Raw genomic sequence first — 13,169 nt, 5'->3', positions numbered from 1 at the left:
AGCTGTGTATGTTCAGTATTATGTATTTGTTTTGTTAAAATGATAGACTACAAGCACACCTTTGCTTTGCAACGTGATAGGGCGCAAATCAAGGATTATTGTTATTACACTATGGTTTTGTTCATTTTCTGTGCAATCTGTGTTGCCTTTCTATCAATGACAGCCTAGGGTCGCAAGACTTGTTTTTTCTTCTGCATTATAGAATTGTTTTTCTTGATGTCCTGAAAAGGTTATGATGACAGGTAGTGAAAACAGCCTAGAGAATCTTAGCTTTCAGAATGAGTTACAGAAAGTGAACAGTACTCCTAATATCCACTGTAGATACCCCCTCACGCCCACCCTTGCCCGGCTCTGCTGGCTCGCCATCCCTCAAGAGGATCGAGTTCAAAATTCTCGTCCTCACCTTCAGGGCCCCCCAAGGCCTTGCCCCCTCCTACCTCTCCGGCCTGCTCCATCTCCCCCGCCCGGCCCGCCTTCAGCCTCTCTGCCCTCACCCTCTGGAACTCCATCCCACATTTCCTTCATCTCACTCCCTCCCTTGCTTCCTTCAAGGCCCGTCTCAAGACTCTTCTCTTCAACCGTGCCTTCGACCACCCTCCTACCCTCTCTGTCCTCCACCCTCCCTGATCCCAATGCTCGGATCCTAATCCCTGACTGTTCAGCGCCTTGGGACGTCCTCCCGACATGAGAGGCGCTTTAAAAATTCTGGGTAAACTTTTAGAAGCCATAATTAAATTCAGCCACCACGGATTTATAAAAAAAGCAAGTCTTGCAGAACAAATTGTACTGAGGAAACAACTGAGCGTGTTGATGAAGGGAATGCAGTGGATGTTGTGAATATGGTTTAGAAAAGGCATCTGCTAAATTGAAAAAAGTTAAGAAAATTGAGAGACCTGATCGAAGTAAATAAGTCATTTTGGCAGGAAAAATAAAGAAGCTGCCTGGCCTGTAGTCTATATGGTAGGAACCTAAGATGAGAAGAGGAACAAAGAGATCTGGGGTTTCAGATCCACAAATATTTAAAAGTAAATACTCAGGAATTTCAGGCTATCAAAAAGGTCAATGGGGTCTTGGGATTTATATTCAGAGGAATGGAATATAACAGTGAGGATGTGATGTTGAATTTATAAAAAAAACATTGGTTAGACCAAATTTGGAGTATTGTGTCCAATTCTGTCTCCACTATAATAATAATATTTGCATTTGATATAGCGCCTTATCACATTTTGAGAAGCCTTAAAGTGCTTCACAGAATATATTTTAATGTGCAGTGACTGTGTGTTTTGTGAAGGAAACGCGGCAGCCAATTTGCACACAATGGTGTCCCACGAACAGTGACCAAATTATTATTTTTTTAAAAGGGATTATTATGCTGGAAAATTAATCCACCAACCGACTAACAACTGGGTTCCTACTATCTGTTGGGTACACAGAGGCATGTGGAGTAAGGAAACTCCTGTCGTTTGTGAGGCGAATGCTCTAACCACTAAGCTATAGGACTCCGTGGAGGAATATCTTATAGTGGACCTCACACCCAATGCAACTGAAGTCCTCGTCCATGATTTTGTCGCCTCCCCCACAACTATTCCAAAACCCTCCTTATCGATCTCCACTACCCACAAGCTACAACTGATTCAGAACTCTGCCGCCCGCTCTAACCTCTGTAACCGCATCACACCAATCCTCTCCAAGCTCCACTGGCTCCCTAGCGCAGAACCCATCGATTTAAAGATCCTCTCACTCGTCTACAAATCCCTTCATGCCCTGGCACCTCCCTACCTTTCCCCATTGCACAACCCGCTGTCTCCAATCGGCTGGCTCCGGCCTCTTGCTTGTCCCTCATCTCCCCCACTACCCCCCACTCCACCATCGGAGGTCGTGCTTTCAGCTACTGTGCCCCAAAGCTTTGGAACTATGTCCCTCAATCCCGGCACCTTGCCTCCTCCTTTCCCTCTTTTAGAAAACGGCTGAAGATCTTCCTCATCGACTGAGATTACAGTCACCTCCCCCGGGCTTGGTGTCAGGTTCCGTCACTGTCAAGCGCTCTGAGACGCTACCCTGCATGAGAGGCGATATATAAATGCAAGTTGTTGGAAAAAAATTATTTTACATAGGGCTTATTAGGATGCAGAATGTCCTTCTAAAATCTTGATTAAAACAGAATTTATATTAACTTTTGGGGAAAGGGCAGTTAATGAACAACTGGCACAGGCAGAATGAACTGAAAGATACCCTTCTGTCCAGTTAAATTCTACAATTCTATGAATTCCCAATTTGCTACCTCAAATTTAAAACACTTAGCTCCTTGGGTTATAATAATTTAGTTGTAGCTCTTTTAAAAGCACGCTTAAAATGCAACCTGTCTAGAAGGCAAACTCGTAACTTGTGCTGTGCATGGGCCTATAAATGATCTTGTCACCAGAAGTGTATACAGGTCTATAAAAGACTTAACAACAGAAATGTGCATCGGTCCATATAAAGGCTTCACTAGAGCTGCACAGGTCTATAAAAAGATAACACTTTAGTACCTAAGCTATTGTCTTTGATTTTATCAATTCTCGAACTCAAGTTGTAGAAAAATTCCACAAATGTGGTTGCCAGCTTAATTACATGAAAACATTTATCACAAGAGATTTTAACTAAACTTCATAAATGAGTTCCTAAATTATTTTTGATCATTGGTTATATGCGTTGGCTTCTTATAAAATATTTGATGGTACTGTGTTTAAAATCCACAGTCAGTCAAGGGTTAAGTACATCCCTAGAAAAACTCGGAAGGTATGCAGAAAGGTGGTTTAAATATCTAGTTTAAACTGGGTTATAACCATTCGATTTTTGTAATATTTAAAAATGAAAGTTTGCATTTTTTAAATACAATTAAATATTAAATAGTTATAATTAGATATTCTCAAATGAGAAAAGATTTATAAATTGTATTGCAGGTTACTTGTCAATTATGCAATATCCTAACTGAATTATGTAACATAGTGCTGTTCCCTACTTCAAATGTTTTATCAATAAAGCATACCCCCAAATCTCAAAAACCTAAGTCTCCAGACAGAATACAGATGCCTAAACGTTGAATATATAGGAATTCCTCAGGATATTTATATGGAATAAAATTGCTGTGCACGAACTTCAGAAAGTAGCTTAGTTTTTATTTCAATCATAATTATTTTTTATTACCTGTACTTAAAATTTTACTGGAAGGAGTATCTATTCTAGTCCTTAAATTGGTTCCATGGTTTGTTTAGTGGTATTGACATGAACTTCTGTGAATATCTGCCCAACCTTGGAGATGCAAGCAAAGTCTGGTGCAGGAAACTAATGCAGGGAGAAAGTGTAGGTGGGGAAGAGGGTACGTGTTCTCGTTGGAGATTACTTGATCCTCCCTCCCAAAAAAATTCCAAAACACTTGAGAAGAGAAAAACACACAATAGTAAATCCATCTTTTCATTTTGTTTTGCTTGAGTGGGATTGATTGAAGAACGTGTCAACTGGTGAAAATGTAGGAAACTATCCACACTAGCTTCAGGAGAAGCGTCAGATTAGAAGTTACTTAGAGTCTTCGTCTAAACTCTGGAAATCTATCCCTCCAACTCTATCCATCTATAAATACACTAAAACCCCGGCAAGCCGGACTACTGAGGAGAGGTGGGAGATTTGTTGAGCTGGATTTTTTTCTGGCTTTTACTGGCTTTTTTCGGTACTTGCTTTTTTCAATGCCAAAAAATGCTGAAAAACGCTGATATCAGCATTGTAATTGTTTGATTCCCGTGAACAGAAGATAGCGACTAAGCTATAGGTGTATATCAAAGTCGATATCCCTGGCCACTGAAGGCCAGCAAGCACGGTGAGGCTAGGAGTGTGCGCCTGCACACTAAGTGGAAGTTTTTAAAGTGTTTCTGTTTCTGTCTCAGTCTGGCTATGTACGAATTCTGGATACTTGGAGTCTGGTAAACCAGGGGTTCACTGTGCTACCTAAATAACTTACCATTTCAATTGCATCTGCAGTCAACTCCGTCCTCTCTTGCTCGACACCCGACTCGTCCTTGTGAAGTGCTACAAGGTGTTATGCTAGGTGACGAGTGCTATATAAATGCAAGTTGCTGTTGTAGTCATACGTTCCAGGCTTCCCCTGGTGGGAGAGTTCAACCCCAGTCTCTGTCATCTGCAGCAAAAGAAAAATTAAAGAAAGAAGAAATTTCATTCTTGTACCACTTTGTCATGTTGAAATGTCTCTCAAAGTGCTTTACAGTAATTACTGTCAGGTGTAGTGACTGTTTTCGTGGACAAACAACAGTCATGAATTTTGAGTACAACCGAATATGGTCCATCATATTAATGTAGGTTTCCACATGGTGGACTGTTGGTTAATCAAGACATTATGCTCGAGTTGCCCATTCTCCAGTGAAAGTTAATTATAAATTCTGGGAACGACTAGGCAGAGTTATTGAGATATTTTGAATGTAATTCCTAGGGTGTAATTTCTCGCATTGCTTCTGGTGCTGTGCCATATAATTTGATTCATTTATTAGATTGAAATGACCATATGCCCACATGGTGATTTTTCAGACACTGCCAGATGGTTAGTGGATGTGCTGATCAGATACTACAAGGGAAACAAGATTGATAGCTGGACACATCAGTTCTGTGGAGAGGCTACAGAAACTGCGATTGTTTTCATTGAAGAAGATAAATCTCGGGGGGAAATCCTGTTGAGGGTATTCAAGATCCCAATAGGTATTGATAAATAAAATAATAATAATAATAATCCTTGCATTTGTTATAGAGCTTTTTCACGTCATTTAGACGTCTCAAAGCGCTTCACAGCATATACTGTAAAGTGAATTAATTATATTTTGTGGGCGAAATGTGGCAGCCAATTGCGCACTGCAGTGTCCCACAAACAGTCGTGGATATAGTGACTAAATCATTATATATTTTTTGGAAGCGATTATTACTCCCGGAAAGCAATCCACCAATCAACTAACAGTTGGGTTCCTACTTACTGCTGAGTAAATAGAGGCGTGTGGAGTGAGGAAACTTGCCTAAGGTTTCGCCCCGCTGGGAAATTGAACCCAAGTCCTCTCGCTTGGGAGGAGAGTGCTCTAACCACTTTGCTACAGACTCCACAAAATCCTAATTATATAATCCATTTTTTGCACCAACAATCATAGAATCACAGCGATTTAAAGCATAGAAGGAGGCCATTCGGACCGTAAAGTCTGCACTAGCTCTCAGAGAAGGTATTCGTTCAAACCACTGCCCTGCATTATCCTCATACCCCTTCACACATCTACCCTTCACATACATGTCCACTTCCCTCTTGAAACCCACAATGGCCTCTATCCCTTACTTGGCAGGGCATTCCACATCCCAACAATTCTCTGAGTGTAAAACAAATCTCTTAAAATCTCCTTTTGCTCATCTTATGACTATCTTATAACTGTGACCCCCTAGTCACCGATTCCCCTACTATAGGAAATAGCTTCTTCCTATTTACCCTGTCAAAAACCTTTTGATTTTGTACACCTCTATCAGGTTCTCCTTAGACTTTCTTTCCTCCAATGAAAATAGACTCAATTTCTCCAATCTCTCCTCATAGCTAAAGCCTCTCATACCTGATATCGTTCTTGTAAATCTCGTCTGCAATCCCTTCAAGACAATCTTTGCTGAGTGAACCAAGTCTTGAAAGAAGCTCCAAATTTTAAAGTCAATTTTGAGGTAGTTTTATGTTTTGGGTTTCATGCCTTCTATGAGCTGAGTTGATAACTGTCCAAAGTCATTTCAACACAGGACACTTAGAGCCCATAAACAGAAGAAATTGTTATTGTGTCAACCTGGCCTGGATTCAAACCCAGGGCCCAGAGGTGAAAGATCAATGTGCTAATCCAAACCACTGTATCAATTAGTTTTCTGTTTTGTCTTCCACACCTCATTCCCCCTCCATCCTCTAAAATCAAATTCCTGCTTGGGGAGCTACTGATCTTCGTTGTGCTGTAGTGCATGGCAAGAGGGCACAGGATCAGTGTTGTGAAGGACATTTTTATGACATGCATCAGGAAGTATTGCTTTGTAAAGAGGCTGAAACAGGTCCCAGGAAGGGAAATTGAGGCTAGAATGCTGGATTGATTCAGGAAACAAGCTTGAGCTGTAATGGGAAGGCAGTAGAGTGGACATTGTAGAAGGTCACAAGATTGGTTTGGATGAAGAAGGCCCTTTGGTCCATCTGATCGCATCCTCACTGTCCCACCAACACTGCCTCAAGCTGTTTTTCAAATGAGTCCAGCATTCTGACCTCTACCTCATTTCCTGGCATCTTATTCCAGTCATTGATTACTCTCAGGGTAAAGAAAAACTTCATAGTATCTATCCTGAAATTACCCTTTACAAATTTAAATCTATATCCTCTTCTTCTCTTTTCTTGCTGCATCTGGGTCTACTTTTTCAATCCCATTTAATATTTGATACACCTCCCTGAGGCTGAAGTGAACGAGCCAGTGGCTTTCCTTTGCCCACACAGCAACAACAACAAAATTACATTTGTAAAGCTCCTTTCCATATCTTTCTTGTGCTGAATGCAGTCAGCAGTGTCCTCTGCAGCATGGAAAGAAAATCAGAAGATGATGATCAGACCGTGCACGTTCTAATATCACTAATAGAGCACAATTTGTAGAGGCTGGCAGCAACTTATGGTCTGTTTCTTGGCTGGTAAAAGGTGGTAGATTGCTTCTGAAGCGCTGTTGATTATAATCAAACTGCACTTGGTTACAAATGGCAGTGTGGCAAACGCAATCTGATTGAGATGGTTGTGGTTTTGATATGGTTTAGATGCCAGTTTGAGAGCAGGATTTAGTAATACTGGATTTGTGAGTATTTTTGACTCAGTTTGGGGAGCTGGGTTAACAACAACAATGATGACTTGCCTTTATATAGCGCCCTTCAAATGGGGTAGTGTCCTGGTGCGCTTCAGAGTGGGAGAGTCTGACAATGAGCCGGGGGAGAGGGAACGAGCCTGGCGGACGAGGGAATAGGATGCTGACTCTGTGTTTGACGTAATTTTGATTTGAACTAATTCAGAATGGGTGCGACAAAGAAGCAATAATCTGTATAAAAAGGTTTTAAAAAAAGCAATGGTGTGGATCATAAATAACAATTACATTATGAACAATTTTTTTGCAGGACATATAAATATGAAAGAAACGCAATCGAATACTGACTTCAACAAATATAATTTTATTTATTATTGATAAATAATCAAAATTCAGCTTCAAAACCATAATAGAATTTTGCACCATATTAAGAGTTTCAATTACAAAACATTTGGCATTTTCTAGTGAAAGTTAATTATGATTTCTGGCACAGCACACCAAGCTATTGAGATACACTGGAGGTAAGGATATTGGAGAGTAATTTCTTGCTACTGGTGCTGTGCAATACAATTTGGTTCATTTATTATTTTGAAATGACCATAAAATTCCAATATCCTCCAGTGAAATGTGAATGTAATGTGCGAGATTGAAGATGACACGGTGGTGAGACTGTGCTGCAAAGCGCTGTGCTGTGGAGCAGTGGAATACGGGTTTAGCTCAATGATTTCCCACAGGGCAGATTATGATCTTGGTTGTGGCATTGGGCAGAAGCAAATGCTAATTAGGCCTTTGTAAAGGGCAGGGGAAAAATTACCGAGGAGAAATATTAAAGAGATTAATGGCAGGGAAAATCTTTTTGGGGTTCGTGAATAATCCAAATTTGTGAATAATCTTGTTACAATAAAAACAGAAGAAGCTGGGAACGCTCAGCAGATCAGGCAGCATGTATTGGAGAGAGGACAGTGAGTTAATGTTTCAGGTCGATGATCTTTCGTCAGAACTCAGTCCATTTTCTGACGAAAGATCATCGACCTGAAACATTAACTCACTTTCCTCTCTCCATTGATACTACCTGCTGAGTGTTCCCGACCACTTCTGTTCTATTTCAGAAGTAGCATTGCTTTGGTCTCGAAATAATCTGACTTGCGAATTGTTTGTTTTTTTTCTTTCAAGGCATTTTTGCTCCACTCTCTAAAGTGAGTAAAGGGCTGGAGCAGAAAAAGAGCTCGACAAAGAACTCGCCAATTAAGAATTTATCGCCTGTTAAGACATTGGCCCCCGTCCGATCGCAGAGAATGGACTTGTCACATGTAACATCAAAGATAAACACAGGTATGTGTAGGTAGAGTAGAACTGCTGTGGTAAATCTACTATCTGCTGAAGTTTTTACTGGCATGTTAAAATAAATTACAGTAAACGAGGAGCCTGATGAAAGCCTGTAAATCATTTACAATATGGTTTAATTTATTTATTGTCCTCTCAATCAAAGTAGCTTTGAATTGACAATTTCACTCCGGTAGATAGAAATAATTACACGAGTTAAATGAAGGTCTATTCATTTGACGTTGGGTATTAAGTCATTTACATTACAGTAACTGGAGATCTGGGAAAAATTTCCAAGAGCCAAATCGCTAAAGAACAAAAGAAAATGTATGTTTTGTTTTGCAACCACTTCAGTAGCAGATAATATTTTGTGAGCTTCTGTCACTCAATAGCATTGCCCACCAAACCAAACACAGATTGCCATGCAAAAAGTCATGTTTCTTTTGTGATGGAAAATTGGTTTGAAAGATCCATCTCAGCTACATAGTCTGCATGTTATGTAGTCTGGAACAAAGTCCTTTGTTAGCCTTTAATGATCGGGATTCGCAGACCCAGCCAGTGTAAGGTAGTCACAAGTGTAGATGACACTAAGTTGGGTGGGGACTGTTGAATAAAAGATTGCAGCAAAGGTCTCACAAAAAGAGCTTGATAGGTTATACACATGGGCTGATAACTGTCAAATGAATTTTAATATTGCCTGCCTCCAACAGTACCTTACCACAAATATAACCGAAACCCTTGTGCATGAGTTTGTCACCTACCGCCTGGATTAATCAAACACACTCCTCACAAGTCTCCTCAGCTCCACTATTCAAAAGATCCAGCTCGATCAGAACTCTGCCGCCCACATACTGACCCGGACCAAATTCCGTACCCACATCTCACCAGTTCTGGCCCAGGCTCCACTGGTTCCCCATCATTGAATGGGTTGACTTTAAGATCCTCACACTCGTGTTCAAATCCATTCGCTCCCTGGCACCTTCCTACCTCTCCAACCTCCTCACTCCCCAATCCACCATCTGGCGCCTCCGCTCGACTGGCACCGGCCTCCACTCGTCCCTCACACCCTCCACCCCACCATCGGAGGTCGCGCTTTCACGCACGAGACCCCGAAACTCTGGAACACTCCCTCAATTCCTCCGCCTTGCCCCCCTCTCTCCCCTTTTTCAAGTCCCGCCTGAAAACCTTCCTCTTTGACCATGTTTACGGCCACTTCCCCCCCCACCCGGCTCGGAGTCAGGCTCCAACACTGATAAGCGCTCTGAGACGCTATAAGTGCAAGCTGTTGTAATATATCTAATGTTAGGTATTGCATATCGGAAGTAGCAGACACATATACTCCATGAATGGGATAGAACCTGCCCAGGAGGAAGCTGAAGGCAAGTTCTATCTCATCTGTGGAATGTATGGAAACTGAAAGGGTGGGTGTTAGTTGACCCATCGCTCACATGTCAAGTCAGGGTGAGGCAGCAATAAGAGAAGGTAAATTGGATCCTGGATTATATTATCAAATCAGTTGAGCTCAGATTCCCTAAAGTCCTGTTCAAGCTGCACAATGCTCTGGTCAGGCTGTGCCTAGAGTAATGTGTACAATGCTGGTTGGTAGAATAATAATCTTTGCATTTGGTAGTGCCTTTCATGTCGAGAGGACATCCCAAAGTGCTATTGTAACATAACGAGGCTGCCCTAGAAACAGAGGAGAGCAATGAGGATGATCCCCAGTGTTAGAGGGATTAACCATAAGCAACAAATAGATAAATTAGACGAGCTAGACCTCTTTAGCCTTTTAAACAGACATTTCAAATAGAACCTTATAGAGATATATAAGATAATTAAATGGGATTGAGAAAGTAAACCCAGAAGAATACTTTCGGTTATGCAAGGGCAGCAACAACAACAACAACTTGCACTTATGTAGTGCCCTCCATGCAGGGTAGCATTTCAGAGCGCTTAAAGGATAGAAGAACAAGAGGGCACAGGTTCAGTGGTGCAAAGAGCAATTTCAGGACCGACAGCAAGAACAACAACAAATTACATTTGTATAGCGACTTTCACGTCAGGAGGACATCCTAAAACACCACTAAAGTATTTCTTTACCTAGTGAGTAATTAATGACAGGTTGCCAGAAAGAGAGAGGCCAACTTGTTTAAGAAGCTGCTTGAAGTTGTAATAAGAGGACAGTAAGGTGTGGATTCTGGACAGACAAATGGCACAAATGGGATAAATGTCTTCTTTGTGTGAATTTCACTTGTGATCTGGTAATCCAAATCTGAAGCACTGTGCTTCCAAAAGAGTTGTGCGATCTTGAGCCATCCATTGCTGAACTGACAGCTTAGTTAACAAAGTAGATTGTGGGCAACTGAACAACACTATTATAGGTTCATAGAACATTAAAATAGGTAAACATTGTTTGATACTAGCGCAGGGTTGGAGAATTCCATGTACTGGCCTCAGTTGGTTCTTATGCTATCTGCCTGTTTTTTGAAATACAATTCCTTTAAATCATTTTAGGGAACGTGAATTTGCCCACAAACCATACGGTCAATTCACTTTGCAGTATACTCTGTGAAGCGCTTTGAAACGTCTCGAAGACGTGATAAGGCGCTATAGCAAATGCAAAGATTCTTATTATTATTTCCTTTCTGTTCTTGCTTAGAAGGGCATCAGCTGAGGAAGAAAAGTTAGCATTCAGGTTGCTATGAATGATGAATATAAATCTTGTATAAATCCTAGCCCGCCTCAGATTTTGCATCTGGCTCTGCACAAGCCGATCTGAAGAAATAGTTGATGTTCTCTGCAAAATTACCATTCTGGTGATTTAGGATAGGCTAGAAGGATCAGTGAATTTCATACCTTATTCTCATCATCATCATCATCATCATCCCAGTCAGCTTGAGGACCAAACACAAGGCAGACCTTCCCATAAATTCTCAAGTAAATTGCTATTTAAATTCTACCTGGCTGTGGAAATTGTCATATTTTCTTCTGTACCAGATGTAAATGAGATGCGGAGGATGAGCTCTGGCCTGTAGATGTGACAAACTTCCCGTGGAGAGAATGAAATCGTCTAAAAACCTCAATCAATTGCTTGTGCCCTACAGACGTAACCTTTTTAGAAATATTGTCAAAGTACAGAATGACCCGTTGTTTAGGAACATGGATTATTTAATGCCTGTGTGTTGGCGGTGGGGCAGAGGTGGAGGTGTGTGATAAAGGCAAAGCTATTAATCCTAGGTTTTAAAAAAAAAGTCAATTCTACTATAGCTAATTGTGTATTCTTGTTTCAAACATGGTTCTTCACATGTTGCCACGATATTTATAGTGGATTAGCTTTAAATCTTTACCAAAAATGTTTTGTTTGGACTTCACTGTAAATAGTGATCAGCTTATATACAGCTACAAATGGCTCCTTGCATTGTTCCTAAAAGGTTGCTGTCCTTCAGATTTTATTTCATCGAGATCCTGTTTGCCTATTCTTCAGGTGGACATTAAAGATAAATAATAATAGTAATACGGGTAATCCTTGCATTTTCTTTACCACGTCAAAACTCTTCACGTTCTTATTTCTGTAAAGTGTAGTGACTGTGTATTTATAGGCAGATTTGACAGCCAATTTGTGCTGTGCACAGCAGTGTCCCATAAACAAATAATATTATTAAAAAAAAAGACTTTTATATGGGAGATGGTTGACCAAGATCCCAGGAGGAACCTTTCTCTATTGGAATAGTCTAATCTGAACAGGCAGACGGGACCTCAATTTAATATCTCATCTGAAGGATGGCAAGCGCCTTGAGACGTCCTCCCGACATGAAAGACGCTATGCAAATTTAATTTGGATTGTATCTCAAGACAGTGCAGGACTGATCAAAGTCCCAATCAAGCCATCCCTCTGTGGTGGTCTTGAACCATAAATCCTTCTGTCTTAGAGGTAAGTAAGCCAGGCTAATATCTAAATTCTCAATGAAACTTATTGAAGATACTGGAGTGATTTTGATATTAACTCTGTCTTGTGAAGCAGCACATAAATGTTGTATTCACAAATATGGCGACTCGCTCTTCTATTGCTGAGAACAAAGATGGTATTGGGTGGTCAGAAATTATTGTGTTGGCTTCAGACCCATGACAAAGTCAAGGATGGGGTACCAGCAGTGATAACTATTGACTGTTTTTGACCACTTTTCTTGGGTTTTCTTGGTCAACCGGGTGTCTGACGCATGGGGAAACCATCATCATGCTTAAGAGTATTCAAACCAAGCTGAGAATTCCATGCATCCCACCTATATGGAAATCCCAGAGATAGATTGTTGGGCTGGAATGCTCACTCTCTCCCTGGAGGGTCCCATCATCTTACCTTACCTAACCAGCTAAAACCACAAAGCTTGCTATTGATATTGCTGTCCTGCTGCTTGTCCAGCTAGGACCACCCTGCCTGTTAGAGCTTTGGCTTGCAGGGTTAGCAGGAGCCGAGTGGGATGACTCCCTGCCCCCAGTGACTGGTCTGCCCTTCCAGGTCATGCCGATGAGCCAGGCTGGGCTGTGCTGTCATCAGCAGTGAGTGCCCTGGAATACTGTGGACCCGCCTGGCTCAGGAACCGGACTAGAGACCTTCACAGAAGGTTGGCTCCTTTCCGACATTCCATTGCCAGGCCTGTCATCTTGCAGCCAGTTCAGCGTACGTGGACTTTTCTAGTCCCATGTTATGATTATCATAGGGCTAGAGTTTCAGTTGAAGCTTGAAGCTCAGCCGGGGAGAGAGGGGAAGTGACCATAGACATCGTTGATGAGGAAGGTCTTCAGGTGTGATATGAAGATGGGCAAGGAGAGTGTAATGTGGAGCGACTTAGACAGAGAGTTCCAGACTTGGGTGTTGTGGAACGGCCAGTGATTGTGGAGTGAAGTGGACCTGCATAAGATCGGAGCCAGTTGAGTGAAGGGGCTGGGCAGAGAAGTTGAAGTGTAAACAGGATATCA

General features: G+C 41.5%; 1 protein-coding gene across 5 annotated transcripts in view; it reads left to right on the top strand.

The window, feature by feature from the left end:
• Positions 1–13,169, top strand: part of clip3 (CAP-GLY domain containing linker protein 3) — a 140,308-nt gene that overhangs the window by 63,359 nt on the left and 63,780 nt on the right. For all 5 annotated transcript variants that reach the window (XM_042332804.1, XM_042332803.1, XM_007896823.2 and 2 more), the window contains exon 9: positions 8,049–8,207. In XM_042332804.1, coding sequence (XP_042188738.1) covers positions 8,049–8,207 — 159 coding nt within the window. The remainder of the gene's footprint in view (positions 1–8,048; positions 8,208–13,169) is intronic.

Source organism: Callorhinchus milii, unplaced genomic scaffold (genome assembly GCF_018977255.1).
Source record: "Callorhinchus milii isolate IMCB2004 unplaced genomic scaffold, IMCB_Cmil_1.0 Scaffold3, whole genome shotgun sequence".
NCBI classification, from domain to species: Eukaryota; Metazoa; Chordata; class Chondrichthyes; order Chimaeriformes; family Callorhinchidae; genus Callorhinchus; species Callorhinchus milii.
This window is presented reverse-complemented; position numbering and strand designations above follow the sequence as displayed.